Here is a 27470-nt window from a genome sequence, read left to right on the forward strand (position 1 = left end):
AAAAATAATAAATGCACATGCCCCATGCTAATTTGTTACTCCTCCGTCTCACGATGAGTGATTCAATTGATTGTTTTACGCATATCAATGCATAACTTTGACAATTAATATGTTTAATTATATAATAGTAAAAATTATAAAAATTGATATTTTAAAAATATTCATCGAGATGAATCCAATATCTCATATGATAATGTTTATTTTTATTTATTAGTTGAAAAATATGGTTAAGCCAAAATGTATGAATAGTGCGCAACAGTCAACTGAGTCACTCAATTTGGGACGGAGGGAGTACCATTATAAAATTGTAAAAATAACTATGAAGCACGGACACCTCTATGATTAGGCGTGTCACAACGTCGGACACGTGTCGGTGTCCGACACTCGTATGACACTCGTCTGACACATGTCAGACAGCTCAAATAGGTGTCCCAAAAAAAAATTTCATTTACTCCGACACTCATAAGGTTGATGTTCGACACCTGTAAGACACTCATACAACACGTGTCGGACAAGTGTCCTAAAAAAATTATTTTTCTTTGTTTCTACTCTTCTTAGAAACATATTAAACATATCTACAAGGGTTATAAATGTGTCGAAACGACAATGTTGATCAATGAGGGGCTTCATAAAAAAATAGAAAAATAATAAATTTAAGGGGGCTGAATGGAAAAGTTAAAAAGTAACACAAAATGGTTATATTTCATGTTAAAGTGGTTTTTTGTGTGTTTGTGTGTGGTATTTATGTCCAATGATTTGTGTGGGGCAATTGAAATTGAAATAGAAAACTGTCCATGTGACTGTAATGCATCCTTACAATCATTGCATCTTGCGCGAATTAGGACGGAAAGTTGGAATGACAAACGAATTGGTAAAAGGAGAAACTGGTCCTTGCCTTGTAGCATTTTCATCATGGTTACATATTTACTATTTTATTTTATAAAATTTGTTATTTCTCTCACATGATAACGTGGCATTACCGCATTAGTATGGATAGTTTTATCCTTCAAAAAAAAAAAGTATGGATAGTTTTATTAATTTTATATTGTCTTTTTTCCTTGTAACCAAAAAAATATTGTCTTTTTTCTTTTTCTTTTTAAAATAAATATGGTCATTATTGTCAAAAAAAAAATATGGTCACTTTTAGGCATAATATAATACTATATTGTGTATTTATAAAATAAAATCTTCTATTTTTTGTGTAGGGGTACTTATGTCATTTATTAAATATACAACTTTATTTCCTCTCACTTTTCTCTCATTTTCCTTTATACCAAACAACTCAAAAATCATCTTACTTTCCATTCATTTTCTACTCACTTTCAATCCTCTAACATTCTTTCCTCTTACATTATTTCACTACAAGAAAACATGCATTTACTGAGGGCCTTTGGCCCTCAGTAATGCACAAATTTCGTCTAAAATGCATGCATTACTGACGGCCTTGGGCCCTCTGTAATTAGCTCGCCAGTAATGGTTACTGACGGCCCAGGACCGTCAATAACGTTACTGACGGCCTGGAGCCGTCAATAATACACACCGGTCAATTCAAAAGGCCACGCATTTGTGACGGCCTGGAGCCGTCAGTATGACATGTTCTTTTCACACATTGTGACGGCCTGGGGCCGTCAGTAATGTTGAACGATTTAAAAAAAAATTAATAATTTAATTATTTAAAAATCAGTTTGATTTTTAAATAATTAAATTATTAATTTTTTTTTAAAAAAATTAATATTAATTTTTTAAAACAAAAAATATACTGCATAATAAATAATTAAAAAATATTAAAATTAAAATTTAATAAAAAGCATAATAAAAATACTTAACATAAGCATAATTAAATATAATGATAATACTGTCATTACAAAAAGAAAACAATTAAACAAATAATAATCAACAACAGATTATTAAAATTACACATCAACGTTGGTCAGGCGGCTGATATAGTGGTCGCTTCCCCTTGCCAGTGTCTGTTGGCTGACGCGACCTTCCTCGGCCTCGGCCTCGGCCTCTACCTCCCTCGTGTATTATGACTCTGGGGAGTGACGTTCGCGAAGGAGGTCGTGCCACAGGCCTATGAACGAAGTTAATTGGGGCTTGATTTGGGAAGAAGTTGCCTTGGGGTTGATTTGGGTTTTGATGTGGGATTATGAAGTCTTGTTGTGGATTTAATGATCTCTGGTATTCGGTGAAAGCAGTTTGTTGATTATTTCTACCGCTTCCGCCACTACTGCTTCCACTTGTTTGCCCAGTAGGATCAAAAAATTGTAAATGAACTGGTTCATTAAGCATCTGACTCATATCCTCTATGCTCATACTCAGTACTGGATCACCCTCTCGGTACTCCGGCAGCTGATTCAAATTAACCATGCTACTCAAATCCGGTCGATATTCTTGTTCACCGGCATTTTGATTTTGTCGTGCCGAAGCCTGAGATGATGATCCAACCCCCCCCCCCCCCCCCCCCCCCGCCGGCGCCCTTTGCTGCGCAAAGAATTCCTGCAATACATGTTGGACCCGTAGGTCCACCCGGTCATCAAATGATGCTTCGAACTCATCGCGGAATTCTTCTCTATACGTGGCCCTCATTCGCGCTTCATACTCATCATCGGTTTCCTCTCTTTGAGTTGGACGAGAGCGTCCTGTACTCGATGAAGATGAAGATGTGTAAGTGACATCTCTCAAACCAGTTGGGTCACTTGCATATAGAGAAGATGTACACCCAGCAGCGAATTTGCGACCTCGAGTCGCACCACCAGCATTCTTAACAAAAGCCAACGACATCTTGTTTCGACGAACATCCTCATTATCTCGCCTATGAGGTGGTAGTCGTAGTTGGCTTGCATTATATTCTTCAACCCAAATTTGCGTCAACCTCTACAATAAATTAAAAAAAAAATTATAATTAATTAATTATAATGTTTAGATATAATTATATAATGTTTAAAAAATAATGTTATACGAAATAAATAATAAATAATATATATAATTAAATACTTACCGACACTTCTTGCGCCCTTGCCCCCGTCCACTGACCGGAATCTGCATACCGGTGCATCATGTCATTCATCTCCATAAAGGTGGGTGGACGACCAAATTGTTGGATGAACTCAAGACGAAGCGTTCCGGCAGATTTAGACCCTCCAGAGTGTACGCACGCACGATTGGCTTCATCAGTATTTCTGTTGGCTTTGTTCTTTATACACTTTGCAATATACTCTTCCTCTTCCCATCTGCGGCACAGCATAGGGTATGAATTGCCAGCGAGCCAAAGTGGTGGTTTTGAAGGATCCTTTTAAATCTTTTTCCGCGCTTCAAAAAGTAAGGTCGACAGACGCTTGGTGGCTTTTTTGTTGAATATACGCTCAATAGCCGCTGTGTGGTGATTCAGCCAAGTTACTTGCGACTACGAAAAATAAAGAAAAATTGTTAATAAATTAGTAAATATATGTTTAGTAACAAAATTGATTGGATAAAAAAGTAATTATAAATAAAAACGTACCCTGAAGCCATTCCAAAATTGTTGATATCCACGCTCATCTGCCCTGACCTCCGTCCAGTTGAGATATGGAGCCTGGAATTTGGATTTCAATGCATTATTGATTGCCTTATTCGCCGGATTTTGGGGTTGCAAACTGCACAATATATATATATTAGTTAAGAATAATTATCATATATATCCAATTAATTTATTAAACACAAATTCTTAATAATAATTAACTTACTCTGTGGCGGTATATGGCATGATGATGGGTCTACCATGCCGGTCAATCAACAATTCATTTTGAGGAGCTAAAAGTGCAATATCGGCTATTTCCTCGTCCTCGTGGTCATCGTCGTCGTCGTAGGAGTCGTACTCCTCTTCCACACCGTCTACGGTTCGAGACTTGGGCATACCCTCCAACCATCGATTCCGAACAACGCGGCGGGGTAAAGCACGTCTACGTGGAGCGCGTCCGCGTCCTCCGCGTCCGACACCCGGTGCTGGTGGAATATCATCAATGTCATCATCGACATTGTCATCATCAAAATTTTCTTCATCTGGATTCATCTATAATAAAAAAATATATGATAAATATATTTATATAATTAAGAAATACATGACAAATATATATATAATTAAGAAATACATGACAAATATATATATAATTAATTAAGAAATACATGACATATATTGTTTTATAATTCATCATCATTAAACGATAAACAAATGCAACCAAAAACAAATATTCAAGTACAACGATTAATATTATTACAACACGGATAACTATATTATAAAATTAATTGTCATCCCAATCTGATACATCTTCATCATCACTGCCTTCATCATCACCATTAGCTTCGACGTCCTCTTCATCAACATCACCATCAGAAGGTACTTCTTCGGCTTCTTCTTGTACACAAAGTTGATTAAAAGTTTCAACTGCAATGACATCATCAACATTGGACATCTCATCTTCCTGATATGGTTCATCTTCACGTTCATCTATCTCATTTTTTTCAATCAGACCCCTTGGTTTTGATGTTATTGCGGCACACCAACCTCGTTCATCTATCTCATTTTTTTCAATCAGACCCCTTGGTACATGTATTCTTTGAACCATGCTGGAAATTCCGAATTGATTTGAGCAGAAGTATGTTGTGTTAAAAACATCCTAAGTTATTAAATATCGTTAGTTATAAGCGAACTTAATTGGAATAAATAATTATTTATTAACTAATTAAAAATACTCACTGTAAATATGGCTCGACTTCGTTGCAATTAATCAGCAAGTGAACATGCGCCGAATAGAGAACTTTGTCACCAGGATACAACACTTTCTCACCACCACCATTACGACCAGGCAAGCTGAATATTGACATGTTTAATGGGTGAATTCTCACAGGCCGAGATGTTTCAGTTTCATTGCGAATATGACTTGATGACAACGTGTCTTTGAAGTAATGCGAACAAAAGTAAATTGTTTCGCGGTGTAAGTATGTTGCACAAATTGAGCCTTCGACCCTAGCTTTGTTTTTCACGGCACGTTTTGCATAACCCATGAACCTTTCGAACGGGTACATCCATCTATATTGAACTGGCCCACCAAGCCTAGCCTCGTATGCAAGATGCACCACAACATGCTCCATAGAATCAAACAAGGCAGGAGGAAATATTCTCTCCAACTTACACAAGATCAGTGGAATGTCATTTTTCCATCTTGATGAGATCAGCCTCTCTTAGCGTTGTCGAACACAAATTCTTGAAAAATTGACTGATTTCAATAAGCGGATTCAATACATGTTGGGGTAAAGAACTAAATGCAATTGGAAGTAAAGTCTGGAAAAAAACATGACAATCATGACTTTTCATCCCACGCATCCTTCCATGGTCAACATCAGCGCATCTCGCCAAATTCGACGAATAACCGTCCGACATCTTCACTTCTTTTACCCATCGACAAACAGATTTTGCTTCTTCAGGAGATAAAGTATAGTTTGCACGAGGTTTAAGAAGTTTGCCGTTAGATGTCTCCACCAACAACAGTTCGTTACGTTTGCAATACAACCCTATGTCTCTCCTCGCGTTGTCATTATCTTTCGTTTTTCCTTTGACATTCATGACAGTGTTAAAAATATTTTCAAACACATTTTTCTCAATATGCATAACATCAAGGTTGTGACGTAAAAGGTTGTCTTTCCAATACGGCAGATCCCAAAAGATACTTCTTTTTGTCCAGTTGTGTGTTTGTCCATAACCACGCGGTTTAGATGCAACACCACCTACAACCTCAACCTTTGGAATATCTTTCACTTTGTTCCAGACTTGTCGGGATGTCAAATAATCTGGTGGATCACGAGTCTCGGTCTCACCATGAACAAAAGCATTTTTATTTCTTCTAAACGGATGATCAGTAGGCAAGAACCGACGATGACAGTCAAACCAAGTAGCCTTCCCACCGTTGTGTAACCAAAACGCTTTGGTGTCCATCATGCAAATAGGACATCCTAGTTTACCATGTGTCCCCCATCCAGACAACATCCCATATGCAGGAAAATCATTAATGGTCCACATCAAAGCTCCTCTCATATTGAAATTTCGTTTTTGGTTGATATCATACGTCGCAACACCGTTCCACAATCTCTTCAAATCATCAATCAAAGGTTGTAAATAGATATCAATACCAACAGTTGGACTAGATGGGCCTGGTATTACAGCGGCTAAAAACATGTAAGGTTTTGACATGCACATATCAGGAGGAAGATTGTACGGGGTAACCAGAACAGGCCAACATGAATATGGAGTGGCTGATACTTGAGTATATGGTGTAAATCCATCTGAGCATAACCCAAGTCGGACATTCCGTGGCTCCGAAGCAAATTCAGGATAAACTTGATCAAAATGCTTCCAAGCCATTCCATCAGAAGGATGTCGCAACTCACCTGACATTTTTCTCCTTTCATAGTTTTCACGATGCCATGTCATTTTACTGGCTGTTTGCATCGATGCATACAACCTTTGCAACCTTGGTATTATGGGTAAATAGAACATCGCCTTTCTTGGGATTGGCTTCCTTCTGACTGACCGTGAATTTCTTGTTACACGATATCTTGGTTCTTGACAAAATTTACATTCAAGTAATGCACCGTCATCTACACCAAATTCGTTGCTATAGTACAACATACACCCGTTAACACAACAGTCAATTCTCTTCGCTCCGAGTCCTAACTTTGCAACCAATTGTCTTGCTTCGTAATAATTTTTTGGCAAATCAAGAGGACGGTCTATTGTTATATCCAACATCAGTTTTGTTATCAAGTCCATGGTGTATTCTGAAACAAGACATTCAGACTTGATACCCAAAAGTCTAATACACACCGTTAACTTTGAGTCTCGAGAGCCTTCACACAACGGTGTATTTGTCTCTTTCAAAAGATCAAAAAATCGCTGGGCTTCCTCATTTGGTCTCTCGACGTTAACATCAGCGTCATATTCATCATCAGCAGGGTCGTCGACATCATTTGGCACATAAATCGGCGTATTAAACCCAAGGGCATTAGTTATCATATTGTCCATCTCATTAAACGGATCATAATGCTGATGATAATATTGGGGAACAACAACGGGCTGAAAAACACTGCTTGAAGCACGATTTTGATTCACGGGAACAGTCGTGGAACATCCTTCGCCATGACTTGACCAAACCCAATAATTAGGTTGGAATCCCTTTTTATATAAATGAGACCTAATTTCATCTTCGCTCTGTATTCTTGTACATCGACAAAGTACACACGTACATCTAATTCCCCCTTCACGTATCACAATGTCATTATATTTTACTGTATTGATAAACATTTCGACCCCTATTTTAAATTCCTCTTTAACCCGGCCCCTCTTTCCAGGATTATGTCTATCGTACATCCAATTACGATTGCTAAAATCCATATCTGTGTAGTTTAATTAATATATAATTAGATCGATATATGTATTAAATTTATTACTTTATTTTTCAAAAGTATTTTGGACATATATATATGTCTACTCAACAATAACATATAAACTTTTAACATTTTATTTTTAAAGTTTATGGTTTATTAAATCTAAAAAATACTAAGTTTTTTAGTTGACAAAACTACCGACTTTTTAACATATATATTATAATTTTTTAAAATATAATTATTTTTCTTTTTTTAAATACATAGTAATAATAAAATGCTAGTAACTATTTCTAAGTGTACGGTAAAAATAAAACTATCACTAAATATTATAAATTAAAATTACATATATTACTTACTTGGGTGCCGGGTAGAGTCTTACTTGGCGCGCGCTCCTAACCACAAACTCCGCTCCTAACCCACGACCTCCGATGACCACGAGAATTTGCTAATAAAAATTGTAAATAACAAATTATTAGAACATATACATTTAAATAACAAAGTAAAAATTTTAACTTTAAAAGTAAAACACAAACACTTACCACTTTTTAAATGGAGATATGAAAATTACATCACTTTTTTAAAAATACACAAACTGTTAAAAAATTTCTTTTATAAATTTTTTTTAAAAAAATTTCGTTTTTTTAAAAAATAATATAAATATACTGTTTTTTTGAAAAAAAAAATACTTATTTAAAAAAAATAATTCTGTTTTCGAAATAAACAAAATTAAATATATTTTTTTAATTTTTTTTACAAAAACAATAACTTTTATACATAGTGATAAGAAAATATTAGTAATAAATTACAAAGTATTAATTAATAACTATTACTAAGTATACGATAAAAAAAAACTATCACTATATAAATTAAAATTACGTTACTTACTTGGGTGCCGAGTAGATTCTTACTTGGCGCGCACCTAGCCCACGAACTCCGCTCCTCACGAGAATAAGACTTGCTATTAAAAATGGTAAAACACAAATATTAGAACATATACATTTAAATAACAAAACAAAAATTTTAAATTCGTAAAAGTAAAACACAAACACTTACCACTTTTTGTATGGAGATTAAGTTGAAAGTATGAAATTAGAGAAAATTTAAGAGAGAAGTTAGATAAAATTTAGAGAGAGAATGGAAATGAAAAAATGAAGTGAAGGAGTAGTAATATATAGGAGTAGTCATAATTGACCGTTACAATTTAAAATTCAAAATCAAGCAATTACTGACGGCCATAAGCCGTCATAATTGTCCAACGGAAATGTGCTTACTGACGGCCTGGGACCGTCATAAATCACATGCGTTACTGACGGCCCAGGACCGTCATAAATTCTTAACGGCTAGTGCGATACTGACGGCCTGGGACCGTCTGAAATAGGCAGTGCAATACTGACGGCCCAGGACCGTCACTAATGCTTAATAGTTAATTTTTTAATTATTTCCGTTCTTCAAGACTGCTTACTGACGGCCATAAGCCTTCAATATCCCACAAATGCGTTACTGAGGGCTTTTAGCCCTCAATAAGTTTGGTCAGTAATATTATGTTTTCTTGTAGTGTTTCCTTTTACTTTCCCTTTCCACTACAAGAAAACTGCTTTGGAGCGTCGGCCGAAAAGAGACGCTAAATGGCAAAAAGCGGACGCTACAAGGTACTTAGCGTCAGCTTAGCGTCTACATCGTGACAGACACTTAAATGCCCGAAGCTAGACAGTTGCGTCCAGCAGACGCTATTTGGCGTCCGTCCCGTTAGATGCTAAACCGAAGCTAGTGACATGTATATGAGGCAGACGCTAGTAGCTTCGATTTTTGGGTGACGCTACACATATATATTGGTGTTATAAAACGTCACCCTTAGAGTCCGCTTGACAGACGCTAAATGTAGCGTCTGCTCTAAATAGATGCTATATTTTAGTTTCTGAATTATATAGCGTCCGCTAAAGCAGACGCTTTTGTTTTTTATTTTTTAATTTAAAAAACTCATCCTAGAAAGGAACCTATCCTGTATTTCTAAAAATACATCAAAAAATTATTATCTTTCATAGTTTTCGACCATAATTTCTCACAACCATAAAATCTCTACCAATATATTCATTAAAATATCAAAACCAAAGATAACAATCATAAAATCTCTACCAATGTACTCATTAAGGTCATCAAAACCAAAGATAAAGAGTCAAAGGCATAAAAGAAAGTCAAGAACACAATGGCATTAACAACCCAATTGCATCCAGTGCCGCATTCCCATCATGCAACTAGATAGACATTTGTTAAGATTACGAGATATCATCCCATGCATGACATCTCAAAGATAGTAACTATAATGAAATAACTGAGAAACAAGAAACATTTGTGAACAAGATCTTCAAGTCTTGACCACAAGAATTTTCTACCTAGAGATGAGAAGTCTTGACCTAAGAATACAAGGTACTAACACGTTACCATAACAAGACCAAAGCCCAACCAAAGAAACATTAAAGGACTACAAAACACTAGAAGAAAGAACTTAAAAACACCCGGCTAGTACAAACACCAATAAAGTGTCAAAGCAAAAATTAAATTAGCACCAATAGCAGCAACACCAAACAAATGGATACACTAAGGCCCCCCCTAAAAGGAAAAAAGCCATAAGCCTTCACCTAAAAAACCATAAAAACAGAAACTAATACACAAGAGAAGAGCTAGAGAAAAAACCACATAAACTATATGAGTGTAATTATGTCCCCAAATCCTAGCTCCTTGTATATTTGATCACTTTCCTAATTATATGCAGTCAAATAAATCAGCTGATAACAAGAAGTGAATGATATTTCTTTAAGATTGTCCACATAGAGGCATCTAGTCTACCATAATAGTTTAGAAGCAAACAAGTGTCTAAGCATACCCCAGATGGCTTCAATAGCTCATGAACCCATGAACGACTCTATTCATTACAGGAAAATATATATGTGCTTAAAACAGATAACTAACAAAACCAAAATGATGAATATTGAGACAAGCTATCAACACATGCATTATCAGCAACTATGGCAAGCTATCAACACATTATCAAAGAAAGTTTAAGATAGTCTAACATATCAACACATTTAAGATAGTTAAACATTATCATTATCTTACTTCGATAGCTTGCTGCATGAAAAACATAGCAATGAGTATGCAAAAAACTCTCCCACAATGAGCTTTGTGTGTATAATGCCACATATGGAAGTGGATGACAAAGTTTGAACAACTTAGAATACACTCTGTAAGTGCAAAACAACAATGACATACATTTTAGTTCTGACATGTTGCTAGAGTTCTTTACTTTTATTTTAGTCAATCAAAATATTTCAAAATAAAAAGAATATACTTAAATTAAGAATATTCAATACTAGAGAAGTAAACAATATGTATCTTGTGAGATCCAAAGTCCTGTAAAGGGATAAAAATTTATGAAAGTTATATTTCAATTATTGTATATGTAATTTTAGAATATACCTTAATCTTGCTTTGATTCCACATGTCCAATCATGCTAATAGCACATTAGCCTCACTTATATTGTTCTTGATTCTTTCGTACTATCTTTTTCTCACCAAAAAGTATGATATAATCAAGTAATGTTGAGTATTTTCTTACACCACACCATGTCAAGTCATGTAATCTTGTCCCATGTCCAGAATACCTAAAGTCCAACAATAAAGTGGTGACAGCAGTGTCAAACTGGTGGAACATATGCAAGAGATAAAGGAGATTTCATTGAATGTAAATGCATGAACCAACAAAATTTGGCAGTCCATATATAATCGTGGAGTTAAAACAGTTACAAAGAAACAAACAAGTAAAACTGCTATGTAAGCTATAAACCTTGAGTAAATGTCTCAACGTTGCTCTTAACAGTGGTGGTTGTGTGGGTGCATTCTCCTATAACTGAAGCTGCGTAAGCTTTGAACTAATGCTAGAAAAGGAAATTATAATTGCACTATGAATACACATTATAATAAACCTCAACACTATTGTTGTTGCTGCATATTCAAGTATTTGGATAGATTTTAATTCTTCCTTGTCCCAAAATGAATCTATATTTGTTTTGGAATATCATTATACTACTTTCTACTTTCTACCTAAAGAACCAAGGAGATTCTACAATTAAAATTGGCAGGACATATACTTTTCACATCCTACATAATTTTTTAATCAGAGGTACATGAAATTATTTAATTATAATGAAGTTGTTTACATGTGAATTTAATACTTACAAGTTCAAGTGCCACTTCAATATGATCCTTGCGGCCTGAGGTGTAGACCGCTCTGCCTCTTGACGAAGCTCGGTGGTCTTATTTTGATCGAAGAATTTCAAGAACTCGTCACTGATTTCGTATTGCATAATTAATGGCCTTCGCAACTTCAATGGGAGGAATGAGCCTGCAAAATATTGATAAAATCATAGAGTTACGGATCAATCTTGAAATAACAATGCATCATGTAGTGACAATTATCTAATCAGTCAAATGAGGGGTTAATTAAGATTGTTTCATATATGTAACTTACCCTTTACTATAAAGTCGTATAATGATCTTCCTATCATCATCTCTCCTTGGCACAAGAGGGGGAAAAATAGATAGTCAAACATGTAAGAATTATAATAATATGAAACAGTTAGTTTTAAGAATTTAAGAAACAAATCAAACATGACATAGTTTTCTGCATAATTATGCAGAAAATCCAAAGGTACCATAAATGCTTAGATAAGCCTAATGATCAACTTCATTTGATTCATTAATCAAACAGTTAGCACTGTGAGGCCTACAAGCAGAAGTAGGCAAATGATTCATTTCGCATTGTGAAGCTCAAATACAAAAAGGACAGCAACAACCAAACCAAGCCCACTTCTAAAGCTACAAAATTTCACTCATTTCTCAAATTTACTCAAATTTTCAATATTCAAAACTTATATTAAATCTCTATTTTCTTGTAGATCAAATTGCCAGTTACGAATGAATTAAATTGAAACCATAAAAAATTAAAATATTAACAGTTCAACAATTAAATTAAGTAATAAGTTGTTAATTCCACACTCAACATTTAACTCAAGTAATAAAATGTTAATCATATATTTATATTTTATACCAACAAAAGCCCACACAATCATTAGTGAGATAAGAAATCAAGTATCTAAGTCAATCCCAACAGGGTCATTATTGAAATTTACAAGTTAACAAACAACAAATCTGCAAAATAGTTCTAGAATGACAACAACACAATCATCTCATTAGCTTAAACAAGATAAACTACTAATACACCAACATAAAAAACCAAATCACTGAAACACTAGCAATAGAGTTTACTAATCGATAAATGGGTAAGATGGAGGATGTTTGAATCGGAATCAGAAGGAGAAATGAATGGTTTCACTAAAAAAAATCACTGAAACCCTAGGATTAGAGTTTACTAACCCTAGGAATCAATTCTAATCACTGTTAGAAACCTCTAAAACATGTCAAAAATCAATTTTAGATATTAAAGAATCCCTTTTGGCTCTCCCAAAAGTGAATCCAACCATGACCTAAAATTGATTTTTGACATGACCTTAAAATTGAAGGAACAAACTATAAAGAACATGAAGTGCAGAAATTTGTGAAGAGATGAAGTTACTTACTTGGAATCGTGAAAACGATGGTAAACGGCCGAGTAATTTTGAGGTTCTTCAACGGCAACGAAGAGGAGAGATGCGCGACAAGAGATTGAAAGAGAGTTGTTCTTCGACGGCAACGAGAGTTTGAAGGAGAGTTGTGCCAAATGCTTCTTCGACGGCGGAGGGATTAGGAATAGATCTCAAGTTCCATTTTTGTGTCTTTGATTTTTTTTTTGTCACTTCATATATTTGGGTAATTGGTAAAGAAAATATAATTAATTCATATTATTGCTGTGTGGGAATGAAATAAAAGTGGGAACTGAAAATTAGTGAAAAATTTTGGCGCTTAACAAATAGTTTTTTATTTTATTTAATTTATCATTAGAGTCCGCCTCAGCAGACTCAATGAAATAATAAAAAAATTATAAAATGAATTATTTATTTATTTTTTCATAGCGTCTCCATGGTGTCTCCAAAAGCAGACGCTAACTTTAAATATTAAATTAAAATAATAAAAATACAGTAGCGTCTGTCAATCAGACTCAAAAGAGACGCTAGTAGCGTCCGTGTCGTGGCTGACGCTAAAAAATTTGAAGCTAAAACCCATTTTTCTTGTAGTGTTCCCTTCTCATCCAAACAAAGTCCAAGTGTGTGATAAAGAGAGATGTTGGATTGAGAGAGTAACTCTTTAGGTGTCATTTGAGAATCGTGCGCAATATTTATATAACCTATTTTGAACATATTTTAATTGATATATAAAAACAAATGTTAGCATATAAGATATTGTTCAATTTGTCTCGATGAGTATTTTCAAAATATAAAATTTTCATAATGTTTTATAATATATAATTAAAAATATTAGTGATTAAAGTTATGCATTGACATGTGTGCCATGATCTAAAACGACACTTAAAATACCTATTTACTTAACCTATAACATTGGACTTTATAGCTAACATGTGTACTTTAAATTATAGTGTAGAAGAAAGCTTGAACACATTTTTTGGAAGGAATTAGGTAAGAGAAAGAATAAAAATAAGGTGGAAACAATTGATATAATGGATGGGTTGATACAAATTGAAGATGATGAAGGTGACAAAATTGAGTGACAGAGAAGTTGTAGACAATGCTGGATATATCTCCACTACCCTTGATCTACCTAAAGTCTCTTAGTTGTCTAAGGAAGAAATTCCGAAAGTACCTGAATTGCCAAAGTCTGAATTACCAAAGTTTAATGTCCCTAAATTACCAAAACCTGAGGTACCTAAATTCCCTGAATTGCAAAAACCCGAGCTACCTAAAGTCCCTGAGTTGCCTAAGCCAGAAATACCTAAGGTACCTGAATTGCCAAAACCCGAACTACCTAAATTTAATGTCCCTGAATTGCCAAAACCTGAGGTACCTAAAGTCCATGAATTGCCAAAACCCGAGCCACATAAAATCCCTGAGTTGCCTAAGCCAGAACTGCCTAAAGTACCTGAATTGCCTAAGCCAGAGCTGCCTAAGGTACCTAAATTACCAAAGCCTGAACTACCTAAATTTGATGTCCCTGAATTACCTCAATTTCCTGCAATTCCTAAAGTTGCTCCAACCACCACTCCATAAGTTGGAACTAAACCTTTCATTGCATTGTCTCAAGTCATTTATAATTTTCTCCTATATATAGTTCCTAGCTCATGTTGTATGATGGGTGTAATATGATTTATACAAATTTTCAATTCAGTATTTTATGTTTGAACCTTATTTAGATTACATATTACTTTTAGTTTGAGCCACTTTAGAGAGAATTGGAAAATATTTGTTATGAATATTGATCAAGAGTTTCGAAATGATAGGCTTATTATTGAGTGATCAATATCACATGTTTATACTAATTTAATAGTACACAAAAGTCACATTCCAACTAAATCATACACCAACTAACTTTCCATATAACGTCCCTAACTAACATAACTGAAAATCAGAAAGTTTAAAAACTAACAAACTTGATAACTTCCTACACAAGTAATCTTACAAAGGCTTTATGAAACCAAACTGTCAACAAACTTTCTTATTCATTACAAGAAACCATGTTAATTTGCGCGAGAAGACAAATCTATATTGTACTTCAAACTATAAAATTAAATAGTGGCATATAATTAGATTAGAAACTAATTAAAACACTTATAAATGAAAGTGTTTACATGTGTAGCAATCCCGCGGTCCGCAGTCACACTCTAGAGATTTAGGGCTGGTTTCATTATTCCAAATTTTGTTGTTTCTTTGTTTTCACATACTCCAAATCATGACTGCAAATATGGCCACTTGATCCAAGTTTAAATTCTGCAAAATTGTGAACATGTTTTCTGTTATGGTATTGTTAGAGTTCAGATTTTGCTGCATAACAGTCCACAATCAAACATTTTGCTAACATTGCATGCTATTTCAGCATAAGAAAAAACCTGCAAACTATCTTCAATGCCATCATCACAAGAGCACATTTATTTGGATAATTAACTCCTCGATTGCTAAGACGGACTAGGCAAGACAAGCAATTTTTACAAATAAGCCAAAATAAGTTCTTCACTTTTGGAAACCCACTTGGGTTGGTATGATGGTATTGGCTTGGGATCTGGGAGTGTGCTCCTCCTTAAGGTCTCAAGTTCGATTCGAATTCTCTCTGGGGTCAATTTGGGTGGACTAATTTAGCTTCTTCAAAAAAAAGTTCTTCACTTTTGGCGGAATTTTAGGAGTACAGATGTTCTTCGTTTTTTAAAATAAATGGACACCACACGTACTATAATTTTAGTGTATAAATACTCAAATTATGTCACTAATTCTAAAAAGACGTGTATTTATATTATTTATTTACTTCAAAACTATAATAATGAACATCTCCATCCTTACTCGAATTTTAGTTCGCCAAATAAGATGCCACCTTCCAACACGAAGATGGTCCATGTCAATAGTCTCGTCTATGCAAAAGCGGTAATCCCAATGTCGTCATGGAGATGATCTTGACTCCACCTAAATTAGGGATGGCAAAAAGGGCCAACTCGCTCCGCCACTAACCCGCCAAAAATGGTGTGGGGTGGGCTACCTTGAGGTAGCGGGTTGAAAAATTATTAATTAAATAATTGACAAAGATTATGTAACAATAATTAAATTAAAGGATATTTTATGTGGTCAAAATATGTATTTATTGAGTTTATATAAATTATGATTTGAAAATTTATAATTCATCGTAAAATATCTAGAATATGCAAAGAAGACAACAAAAATAAAAATATGAGCTTATTAAAGTCATAAATTAGAGTAATTTAATTAAAAGGGTTTTTTTCTCTACTTTATGAATCAAATATAAGAGAAAACCTAAAAAGAAGTTTATGAATTATACCTAAAGAGGTGAAAAAACTTATTTTTATTACTAATGTTTGAATTGATGGAATAAAATAGAATGTAATGGAAAAGGTTGAAATAAAATAATGTTCCATTGTTTGGATTTAAAAAATAATAATAGAATGGAATGGATTCCGTCCCATATCACCACTTACCTTCAATTTGTTCATTCCCTTTTTAAAATAACCAAATAATGGAATGAAAGATTTATTTCATTCCGCTCCATCCCATTCCACTCCACTCTATTCCACTCCAATCAATTCTATTATATTCCATCAATCCAAATAAAGTCAGACTCGACGGGCTAACCCGCTCCATTTTTATTGCTATTAGCTAGTTAAAAGGGTCTAACCCATTTTGCTCTACCCCTATCCGAAACAGAGATAATATCGGTTCCGATGCACCATTTATGCATTCCAGGCACTTCAAAAACTTTGCCACACGTAACTTGGTTGTGTCCGATGCTAATTCAAGAAAGCAGCTTCTAGTAAACAAAAGATATAGTGAACACAATTTGTCCTTTTTATATGCTAACAACAATTGGTCCCTTTCTAAATTGTTCAAAAGAAGCAATGGAAGGGATGCGTGAATAAAGTTTCTTCCACAATTTCTACATGTATTAATGTTTGATAGAGGATAAAAATTATTATTTTCATTTTATATCAATTGAATATTTTTTTTTTTTTGATAATATATCAATTGAATATGTTGTCACATACATATGTATTTTCATCAAATTTAAGTGTCATTTTTTACTAAATGATTACTTTGATACAAATTTATTTTTCAAAGATTGTAGAAGCAATGTTGAGGGCCATTTTTCAATATTCAAATAAAATAACTATTCACTAAATATAATTTGATATAATTTAGATGTAAACAATTTTAGGACATAATTTAGTTTATAGAAATTTAATTTAATGATTTATAAATTTCTCATTTGATTTACCTTTATCTAGTTTCTAAAAAAATTACCCAAGCATCCACTAATTGGAATGTATTAAGACTTAAACACATCCCCTAATTAATTAGATAAACTCAAACTTTTTTTATCACTTGGAATGTATCCGTAATAATTAAAAAAATTATATATTGATTAATTAAAAAGTAAAAAAAAAAGAAATAATTATATTCCCCAACTTTGTTATCTGCCTACTAGTATCAAAATATAAAATTACATTGATTCTCAAGCAGTAGAAAATTTGCTAGCTAAAGGAATTATATTTTAAGGACATATATCTCTAGTAATCCTTGGCTATGAGTTTCAATGCAGATATAGGTTAGTTAACTAACAATAAATTTCTAATTAAATTTTTCTATATGGTATACTGTATAGGTAAGAAGTTGAACTAACACATGGCATACATGGGTTACTGGTATAAGTTGAACTAATACTTATATGTACACAATTTCATCTATAAAAGCAACACATAACACATGCAGAATACACTACAAAACATTTCAAAATCATTAGCTTTGCAAAGAGCTACCTCCAACTACTGTAATATATCTTCCTCAAGTTTTTCTCATCAGCTTGATTCAACCATGGCATACATGGGTTTTTCAACAACCATTTTTCCATTTGTGATTCTAGCTATATTGTTATCAAGCAGTAACACAATGGATGCCGGGGCATGCAATCTTCTAGAGTCAAACATACCTCAGCTTCCAAAATTTGATTTGCCACCTCTATCAAAGCCTGAGCTTCCTACGATTCCTGAATTACTTAAGCCAAAAATTCCTAAGGTAACTGAATTACCAAAACCAGAGTTGCCTAAAGTGCCTGAATTTCCAAAGCCCGAGCTACCTAAGTTTAATGTTCCCGAATTCCCAAAACTTGAGCTTCCTAAAGTCCCTGAATTGCCTAAGTTCCCTAAATTACCCAAACCTGATCTACCTGCCTACAGAGCTCCTGAGGTATGTTGAGATTTGGTTTTTCTATATAAATTAAGGTTGGCAACAAGGGTTGTGTTTGAAGGCCCTGGCCTATGCAAAGTTGTTGGAGTGCTTAGGTTCAATCCCGTTGGGGTAGAGCCGGTGGAAAGCCATAAACTCGAACACTTTGTGCATCTGAGTCCCAGGACAATGGCTCTAATGTCCAGGCTACCACCTTGTGACTAAATTAAAAATATTAGTGATTAAAGTTGTGCATTGACATGTGTGCCGTGATCTAAAAAGACACTTAAAAAAAACGAAGGGAGTGATAAATTTTGTTAAGTGCATTTAATATTTTAGACTTCAAGCAAAATATTTCAGTATAATTTTTATCTCAATCATACCACTACTTAAGGCAAAAGTTATCATGCATAAGTGTTTTTCTTATGCAGGGTGCATAAGGCAGAGCGTTAATCCCCTACGCGTGCGCGCATCGTTACTTCCACGCGCCATTCCATTTTAGCCTTTGATTCTTGATCAAGCAGCCTTAGTGCTTCCACCCTCCTGATCAAGCATGAGTCGTCTGATTAATCAAACAGCTCAGATCATCCCCCTGTTTTTTTTGTTTGTTGCTGCGCTGGGCCTTCTTGTGGGTTGGGCCTGTATTCTTTCATGCTACATGCACCTCTCCTGCTTACTTTATGCACCCTTGTGATGTTATTTGTTTTTTTATTTATTTATTTATTATCTAATTTATTTAATTTGTTTAATTTAAACCAAAAAATAAAAAAAAAATGATAAAAACCTACAAAACAAATTGTAATTAAATAATTTGGATTTAAAATGGGACCGGCGGGTTTACATCCGCTAAACCCTCGAATGACCGAACGTTGGTCGTGCGCTTTGCTTACCGGTTGTTTGTCTTCCACAAATAAAATTAATAAATAAAATTGGATTAAAAAGGGGACCGACGGGTTTACATCCGCTCATCCCTCGCTCATCCCTCGAATAATCGAACGATAAAGCTAGACAAACTAATATTAATCCTATTTGGTATTTTCGGAATCTCATCCTATTTGGTATGTTAAATGGTTTCAAGATATTATGCACTGAAACCATTAATATTGTTAAATGGTTTTATATAAATACTAAGGTGAGAGAAACATATATATATATATATATATATATATATATATATATATATATATATATATATATATATATATATAAATACTATTTATGCAATATTATTCTGGAAATCATTATGCTGGTTAAATGGTTTCAGAGAGTTAAACAGTGAAACCATTTGTATTGTAAAATGGTTTTATATGTTTACTGAAACCAATATTGTGTTTTTATGGTTTTAAAAATCCTGGAAACCATTATGCTAGTTAAATGGTTTCAGATAGTTATACACTGAAACCATTTGTATTGTAAAATGGATTTACACTAAATGGTTTAATGATTTTAAATATTGATTATTACTGAAACCATAAGTATGGTTTAATGGTTTTTATAGTTTCTATGTGAAACCAAAATAATTGTCTAATGGTTTTATAATAAAACAAAAAACCGATGGTTTCGTCTAATGATTTATGTTAATTGTAATAAATTAAACCATAATTACAGTACATGTTTTAGTATGTAATTTTAAATTAAAATATGACTATATAATCATCCAACACAATTAATTGAAAATAGATTTTTATAATATGTACTTCAAAGGAACAAAAGTTATTATTTAATTGGAAATGGGGGGCGCGTTAGAAATTTGGGGTATGCGCTAGAAATCTGGAGGAGGAAAAAAAATTGGGGGCACGCTAGAAATCTGGGAGAGGAAAAAAAAACTAGGGGGCTCGTAAGAAATCTAGGGAGAAAAAGAAAAAAAATTGGGGGGTGCGCAAAGCAAATGGGGGGGGCACGCAAGTAATGGGGTAGCATATGGGGGCGCGCAGAGTAAATGGGGGTGCACGAGTAATGGGGTAGCATATGTGGGTGCGTGGAGTAAATGGGGGGTATGTTGAGTAATTTTCATTATTTATGCATGGTGCATAAAGAAAAAGCTTATGCACCATAACCACACCCGAAACAGAGATAATATCGGTTCCGATGCACCATTTATGCATTCTAGACACTTCAAAAACTTTGCCACACGTAACTTGGTTGTGTCCGATGCTAATTCAAGAAAGCAGCTTCTAGTAAACAAAAGATATAGTGAACACAATTTGTCCTTTTTATATGCTAACAACAATTGGTCCCTTTCTAAATTGTTCAAAAGAAGCAATGGAAGGGATGCGTGAATAAAGTTTCTTCCACAATTTCTACATGTATTAATGTTTGATAGAGGATAAAAATTATTATTTTCATTTTATATCAATTGAATATGTTTTGTTTTAATGGAATTTTAGGTGTTTTTTTATAAAAAAAAGTGTCAGATTTAAATTTAAATTTAAATCAAATCAAATCTTTCTATTTATTTTGTTATGGAATTTTAGGTGTTTTTTTATGAAATTTTAGGGTTACCTGGAGAAGTAACAAACTTTTATATATATAAAGACGTGATTTCCCAATTGTTTCAGTTTCTCATTGCATACAAACTTCTCACTCTATTTCACTTTTTCTGCTTCTACTTGTTTTTTTTGAAGATAATGCTAATGAAGACAGGAAGGCATAGACATAACAAAGAGAAGAATGAAGACAGACTCGGTGATTTGCCTGATGATGTTTTACATCACATACTCTCCTTTTCCGATGCCAAACAATCTGTTCAATCCTGTATACTCTCAAAAAGATGGAAAAATCTTTGGAAGACTCTTCCTACACTTAAATTAACTTCTTCACAGTTTACAACTCGCAAGGCATTCACCAAATTTGTGTCTCATATTTTGTCTCTACGTGATACTTCAACGTCACTGTACACCTTTGATTTTCACCGTAGTGGTATCATTAAGCCTCAGCTACTCAAAAGGATTTTCAAATATGCTTTTTTCACACAATGTCCAGCGATTACAAATTGATACGATGTGTCGTAACCAACAATTTCCCCCTTCCTTCTTTTCATGTCACACTTTAACGTCTCTTAACCTTTATCATTACAGTTGTTGTGAGAGAATATTATTTCCTAATTCTCTGAATTTGCCAGCATTGGCCAACTTGTCTCTTACAGGCTTTATGTTTTGTGTTAATGATGATGGCCGTGTTGATCCATTTTCGACATTAAACAGATTGAATAGTTTGAACATTAACGATTGTATATGTAGTGGTGACCAATGTCTCTGCATATCGAGTGCCACACTTGCCAATTTAACAATAAAAGATTGGATTAACATGCAAATTTTTCAGTTATATGCCCCAAGTCTTTGTACCTTTGATTATTCAGGTATTCTTCGTCAGAAACTTTATGGGAGCTTCAGAAATCTCTCTTCTGTCAAACATGTAAGTATCAATACATATTGCCAATCAACAACTGACAAAACTCCTTTGGTTCTACTCAATTGGCTAATTCAGCTTCCTAATACAGAATCATTGATAGTTTCTCTGATTACTTTGAAGGTACATTAGGGAATGTTTGTGTTTGAGAAAAACTTTAGAATTTTTTATTACATCAACTTTTCTTCTATATTTTCTGATTTATGAGTTTTCCTTAATTGATTAGGTACTCTCCTTTGTTCCTGATATATTGAAGGTTGAATTCCCTTCATTGTATAGCTTGAAGTCACTGAAAGTAATACAGTATTATGAGTTAAGCTTCATACCAAAGGAAATAGTGAACTTTTTGCTTCAAAATGCACCATCAGCAAAAGTTGACTACACATTACCTTAGTCAGGTAAATGTGCATTAAACACAAATTTTCTGTTTTAGATTTTGCCTTTTTCTTTGTTTCTGTTTCCTTCAGCCCCCATTTAGATGTTTGTTAGAATGTAGATTATATTGTCTAACTCATTAGATTTTTCTTACTTATATGTGTTCGATAAAATGTGAAGTTCGGAATAGTCTTACACAGTTACACTGATGTTTTTGGTTTCCTTTTTATTGGTACCTGTTTTGGTTTTCCATTTGTGTGCAACATACTGCCTCTAAACTTTCAATGATGTTGACATTAAGGATTGACTTCATATTTTCTTCCTGACATAAGTATAAACTTGTTTGAGTACAATTACATATATGACTTGTAATCTGAATTAGTGGGAAAGTTAATTAATACAAGTTCATATTCTTAATGGTGTTACTTTTTCAGTTGAAACAATAACCAAGTTCACACAACAATAGAAGTTATGTATGTTCGGTTTTGCTCAAAATACATGGTGGAGGAAACAAAAGGTAGAAGATTATGTGATGCAGAAGTTTGGAATCAAGAGTGATCAGTCTTCAAAGCATGGATGAACTATAACAAGAACGCACATTCCAAGAGAAACCTTTCTGCTAGATAGCATGTTTCAGATATTATTTATTTTCTTGTATTTGACATAATATGGTTCCTAATTTGTTTCTTGTCTTCTACTTTTAGGATATTTATATATTTTAATTTTTGTGTGGTCATGTGTTTGATTCTTAATTGTTTAATTTGGATATCAAAATATGTTTTATAGCACTTGTTCTGTTGAAATTTGAGCACTTGGCAGCAAGTAGAATACTGCAATAGTGTATTTATATAACAAGCCTATTTCCTGTTTAATATTCTAATGAATGGAACCAGATACATTGTTATCACTAATCATAAGTATTCTAATGAATTCAACAAGTTAAGAATAGTTACTTAACTCTTTTGCAATTTCACCAGATAGCATAGTTGTATAGATTGACAATGGTTGAAGCTTTTTAATTAAGTTTACAAAAAGAAACTGCCAAATCATCTCATATTCTTGTATCAGCCAGCCCCTAAACTGTCAAATTACATCTTTGTTTCCACTAGCACTAATAACTTCAAGTTTTGACAATTTTTCAAGCAAATTAGGAATACTTCCACAATATTCAGTATGAAAAACGAATATTTTTTAGGCCAATGCAACTGCTTATCTATCTGGAATTTTTCAAATAAGTTTGTTGGAATTCAAAGACAAGTTCACTAAATTATGTAAATACTTCCTCAATATTCATTATGAAAAAACCAATATTTTTTTAGGCCAATACAACTGCTTATCTATCTGGAATTTTTCAAATAAGTTTGTTGAAATTCAAAGACAAGTTCACTAGAAGGAATTGAACCAACAATGTGTTTAAATTTCTTATCTGCTTGGTTGTGTTGCTAATGGTACATTTGTTTGAGATCATGAATTCTTTGAGATTGGTTTGATTCCCCAGGTTCTCAGCTCCTCGGCTTTTGAAGATTGTGCTGAATAGCGGTTAATTATTTTTTCCTGCTCTTTTCCAATAGGTTTTGGTAGGTTTAGAAAGCCTGCTACAGTGCTAATGAGTACAAATAATAATTTGATTTTTTCATTTTCTTCTGATAAATCTTTTAGTGAACTATATATTTTGGGATATAGGGTTAATAAACGTTGATTTTGACATGAACCCTTGTATTTGCAACAAGTTTAATTGCCAATTGAATTGAGGCAAATTAAATGCACGATACAATTTGTAGAATATCTTCTTTTTTTTTTTGACACAATTTGTAGAATATCTTGAAACATCTTTCATATTGCACTATTTTTTAATAAAGTGGTGGCTATTCTTTCAATGAATTTCTTAATAATACGTATCTAAGATTTTCAGTAGGGGCTGATTTTCAGTATATTTACTTAATTTCATTGGTTTTTCAGGTTACTTCAAATGAATTAGAGGACTAAGCATCTTTTGATTGGATGTGCCTAAAGGCCATGTGTTGGGTCTGTTCCCAAATAAGACTTTCTCTTCAAGGCATCTCTATTCCTTATCTTTTAATCCCTCATCAGCAAGATTCTAAGCTGCGTGAGTGAAACACACTCGAATATCACTTGATTAGTTAAAAATTTAATAATTATACACCAAAAGTAAGCAAACTTATTATATGTAAAATGAAGAGCTACAAACAAAGACCTCTGCTAAACATGATATTACATAATGATCCTTTAATCAAGCTAAAATAAAAAGGAAAATCACAAGACAAAATTGAAAACAAAAGTGAAAAAAAAATTCAAAATTTCATGGACCTAAACTCATACTAAGCAAATATCAGCATTATTTTCTATAATTACAATTGCCAACTTTGGCACACTCATCAATGATTTTTTAATATATATACACAAAAATTCAGCCCCCTTTAATGTTGCTTCTCATGACTTGTACATTTGCATTTTTCCTTACGAACTGTGAGTATCTGCACAGACGGAAAAAAATTAGTTAGACATTTTATATATTTCGGTAGTATTCAATTATTCAACGTGTTTCTTTTGTACATTATATATGGCAGGGAATATAGTAATTTTCTAGTACCTGAACTTGTTCTTGCAAGTCTTTAATGTACTCAACTGCCAAATCCAACAAATCTGCTGTGCTTGTTTGCTGCCAAATAACAAGTACCATGTTACCAAAATCAAAATGATTCATATAATGTTGAAATCAGCATATGATATATAAACAACCGAAAAAAAAATTTAGAAAAATAAACGGACGCCAAAGTACCTTGTCGGATTTTGGGAACAGACTTTCCAGTTTCTTGATTCTTTCACTTATTCGCGTTCTTCTTACCTGACATTTACAAATAACATATATGAAATTTGTCGAATCACATAGGTTTAATAGCATTGTAGTATGATATTAGATTTATAATTGCTAGTAGTAGAATTTTACCCTCTCTGCAATGCTTCTTGGATGAGTTGCAAAGCCTCTTTTCGCTCGAATTTTACAAGGAACTGATCCTTGAACTTGAAGAAATTTCTCCATGGATGATGATATCTTTGTAGATGAACTAGGCAAACTCAAATGATGAGTCAATCCAAGATTTTGATAGCAAAAATCTGGTTCTTGAGATTCCAAACCATTTGAAGTAGAAAACATTATTTCATCTTCAATTTCTGTTTTTTGAGCATTGAATGAAGAATTGTCCCAAAATTCATTGGTGAAGCTTGGAATATGACATTTGGAGTTACCATTTTCATTTACTAGGTTTGTTGTTTGGTCACAATTTGCTTCTATGCTTTGGACTCCATTTTCAGCTATTTGTGGCATCCTTGGCCTAGATGAGAAGTTAAGTGTACCATTTGAGACTTCATTGGCTTTAAAACTTCCTAACTCTCTCAATGTTGCAAGATCTTCAACTAATAAATAAATTCACAATACAAAAATAAGTCAAAATTTGATTTGATTTAATGCTAAGTAACTTTCAAGGTAAAGTCAATTTTGAACATTTTCATAATTTAATTCAGACGGTTCTAGTTGCTCATCAATCTTCTTTTGGTTTAGACCTTCGGTATAATCTGAGTTGAGTCTAGCAAACTTATACAAGGGACAAAATTCTTTTCGACACTTATATTTTTCATTTACAGGACTCGAACAAAAGACCTTATTAATGATGAATCAAACTCCTAGTTACTTTTGTTTTTTGACTCAAAACTCCTAGCTACTTAGACCAAACAAACATTGGTCCAATTGTTCATTTATTTTTGTTGGTTTGGAAAGTGATTTCATACTAGAAAAGTATTTCAATTTAAAGCATAACATTTCTTTTCAGTTATAAGAAAACATTAAGCCCTGTTTAGATAAAATAAAGTCAAATTGTTTTCATATAAATTGTTTCTATAAACTATCTTGAAGAGTTTAAGGAAATAAGATCGAAACAACATGGCCATGTCATAAGCCATTTTCATAAGATCTCCCAAAGTCTTACATGTATTTATGTCAGTAGTTAAACTCAAATAAGTCAATATGAACAAGCCCTTACTACAAGCGAAAAAGTACACAAAAGTAAAATCTAAAATTGTTTGCAAGTAAGAAAAAGTTCATACCATTTTCATTAGAGAAAAATCCAGCAGGTGAGCTTTTTTGCCTAATTAGATTAGAAGAATTCCTCACACCAATTTTAGAGTTAACTCCACCAAAAGATCCATAAAAACCATTACTAGAACCATTTGAAAAGCCTTGGTAAATCAACTCAGATCCACCATAAGAATAATCACCATTTTGTGGAACAGATTCACCTATTTCTTGCTTCACAGGCTTCACATCAAACCCTTGCAGAGGTTCTTCAGAATTGTTCCATAAATTGTTGGATGATATCAACTTAGAAAACATAGTATCCATTTCTGAACTTGAACTCTCACTTGTAAAAGATTCTTCATTGTTTAGATAGCTTTGAGTGGTGTTGTTGTCAATAAGGCTTGTAAGCAATGAGGTTGGAGCTGAATTGTACCTCATAAGTAGTCCAGAATTATGTTGTTGATGATAGTGTTGTTTTGAATGAATAATATTTGAAGAATCCATTTCTTGGTTTCTTCTTAGCTCTTCATACATAATACTCATCTTGCTATAATTCAATTATCTGCAAAAATGAAAAAAGAAACCATCTTTATAATTTCTTCCTATAACTAGATAAGACAATTTTCAATTGTGCCTTCCGCGTTCGCATCAAGATTTTTAATGTCTCCGCAATTGCGGCCTATTAGTCGTATCTGATTGCAATTTTTCACAATATTAATGATTGCACCATAATCATTAAGCAACCGCAATTGCAATTTGAAACCTTTTGAATATGGTAATTAACCTCAAACAATTAGACTCATAGTTTTACGTTGCGGTCTACAACTGCAATTGCAGATATAAATGATTTTGAAGTCTCTGCAACGGCAACACAACCACAATTTCAATCGCAATATAAAACAATGATTAGACTAAATTTTTTGATGACTAACAATAACAAAAATTTACCTTAGAGAATCTTTCTTGATTTATGTGCCTTTTGTAATCAAGATTAGTTTTTAAATATAAATAAAAAATATTTTTTTGCTTATATTTAAAAATAAAATGGAACTATGGAAGCATTACTTAGCTGGATACAAATTCAAATAAATTATACTTAAGCATGTTGGGTCATGAGTGGGTATGATATGTTGGTGCAGTAAGAAGCATCAAACACACACCGCACAATTTGCATAGACTCAAAGCAAGCCTATGAGCATGAACTCAGTTTCGAGCAACTGTGCTTCGAAATAGATGAGTGAACTTCGAATGAGGAAGAAGAATACTCGAGATTGCTAATGAAGAGAAAAGAA

The 27470-nt window shown here is 33.4% G+C and overlaps 6 protein-coding genes and 1 pseudogene across 17 annotated transcripts; 3 read left to right on the plus strand and 4 right to left on the minus strand.

The window, feature by feature from the left end:
• Positions 1–1822: 1822 nt before the first annotated feature.
• Positions 1823–7864, minus strand: LOC123897534. Of its 2 annotated transcripts, none has more exons than XM_045948222.1 (5): positions 7776–7864; positions 3726–4051; positions 3503–3635; positions 3002–3406; positions 1823–2877 (listed from the first exon to the last, which is right to left on the minus strand). In XM_045948222.1, exons 2-4 carry the CDS (start codon positions 4049–4051, stop codon positions 3296–3298), a joined length of 570 nt encoding a protein of 189 aa, XP_045804178.1. In that variant the 5' UTR covers positions 7776–7864; the 3' UTR covers positions 1823–2877; positions 3002–3295. The 2 variants fall into 2 exon arrangements, with proteins under 2 accessions (XP_045804178.1, XP_045804176.1); XM_045948220.1 differs by having other exon boundaries at positions 1826–2877.
• On the minus strand, positions 4732–7057 carry LOC123895995. Its single transcript, XM_045946455.1, has 4 exons — positions 6424–7057; positions 5707–6318; positions 5282–5589; positions 4732–5166 (listed from the first exon to the last, which is right to left on the minus strand). The coding sequence occupies exons 1-4, from the start codon at positions 7055–7057 to the stop codon at positions 4732–4734; spliced, it is 1989 nt and encodes a 662-aa protein (XP_045802411.1).
• A 1610-nt stretch (positions 7865–9474) lies between the features above and the next one.
• LOC123897535 lies at positions 9475–13286 on the minus strand. 10 transcript variants are annotated; one of them, XR_006805049.1, is made up of 4 exons: positions 11945–13286; positions 11653–11818; positions 10534–11078; positions 9475–9830 (listed from the first exon to the last, which is right to left on the minus strand). XR_006805049.1 is itself a non-coding variant. In XM_045948225.1 (4 exons), exons 2-4 carry the CDS (start codon positions 11982–11984, stop codon positions 10946–10948), a joined length of 339 nt encoding a protein of 112 aa, XP_045804181.1. In that variant the 5' UTR covers positions 11985–11986; positions 13053–13261; the 3' UTR covers positions 10570–10945. The 10 variants fall into 10 exon arrangements, 3 of the variants coding, with proteins under 3 accessions (XP_045804179.1, XP_045804181.1, XP_045804180.1); XR_006805053.1 differs by having other exon boundaries at positions 10894–11078; positions 11945–13264; XR_006805048.1 differs by lacking the exon at positions 9475–9830 and adding an exon at positions 9847–10055.
• An 800-nt stretch (positions 13287–14086) lies between these two features.
• LOC123895996 (protein PELPK1-like) lies at positions 14087–14633 on the plus strand. Its single transcript, XM_045946456.1, has 3 exons — positions 14087–14120; positions 14215–14402; positions 14487–14633. The coding sequence occupies exons 1-3, from the start codon at positions 14087–14089 to the stop codon at positions 14631–14633; spliced, it is 369 nt and encodes a 122-aa protein (XP_045802412.1).
• A 3241-nt stretch (positions 14634–17874) lies between these two features.
• On the plus strand, positions 17875–18979 carry LOC123899017 (protein PELPK1-like). The gene is made up of 2 exons (XM_045950074.1): positions 17875–18323; positions 18734–18979. Exons 1-2 carry the CDS (start codon positions 17952–17954, stop codon positions 18740–18742), a joined length of 381 nt encoding a protein of 126 aa, XP_045806030.1. The 5' UTR covers positions 17875–17951; the 3' UTR covers positions 18743–18979.
• A 1951-nt stretch (positions 18980–20930) lies between these two features.
• Positions 20931–22817, plus strand: LOC123898964 (annotated as a pseudogene).
• A 1504-nt stretch (positions 22818–24321) lies between these two features.
• LOC123898364 (transcription factor bHLH130-like) lies at positions 24322–27166 on the minus strand. Of its 2 annotated transcripts, none has more exons than XM_045949302.1 (6): positions 27127–27166; positions 26208–26740; positions 25054–25520; positions 24886–24951; positions 24697–24765; positions 24322–24580 (listed from the first exon to the last, which is right to left on the minus strand). In XM_045949302.1, the coding sequence occupies exons 2-6, from the start codon at positions 26719–26721 to the stop codon at positions 24524–24526; spliced, it is 1173 nt and encodes a 390-aa protein (XP_045805258.1). In that variant the 5' UTR covers positions 26722–26740; positions 27127–27166; the 3' UTR covers positions 24322–24523. The 2 variants fall into 2 exon arrangements, with proteins under 2 accessions (XP_045805258.1, XP_045805259.1); XM_045949303.1 differs by lacking the exon at positions 27127–27166 and adding an exon at positions 26963–26996.
• Positions 27167–27470: the final 304 nt, after the last annotated feature.

Source organism: Trifolium pratense, linkage group LG7, assembly GCF_020283565.1.
Source record: "Trifolium pratense cultivar HEN17-A07 linkage group LG7, ARS_RC_1.1, whole genome shotgun sequence".
NCBI classification, from domain to species: Eukaryota; Viridiplantae; Streptophyta; class Magnoliopsida; order Fabales; family Fabaceae; genus Trifolium; species Trifolium pratense.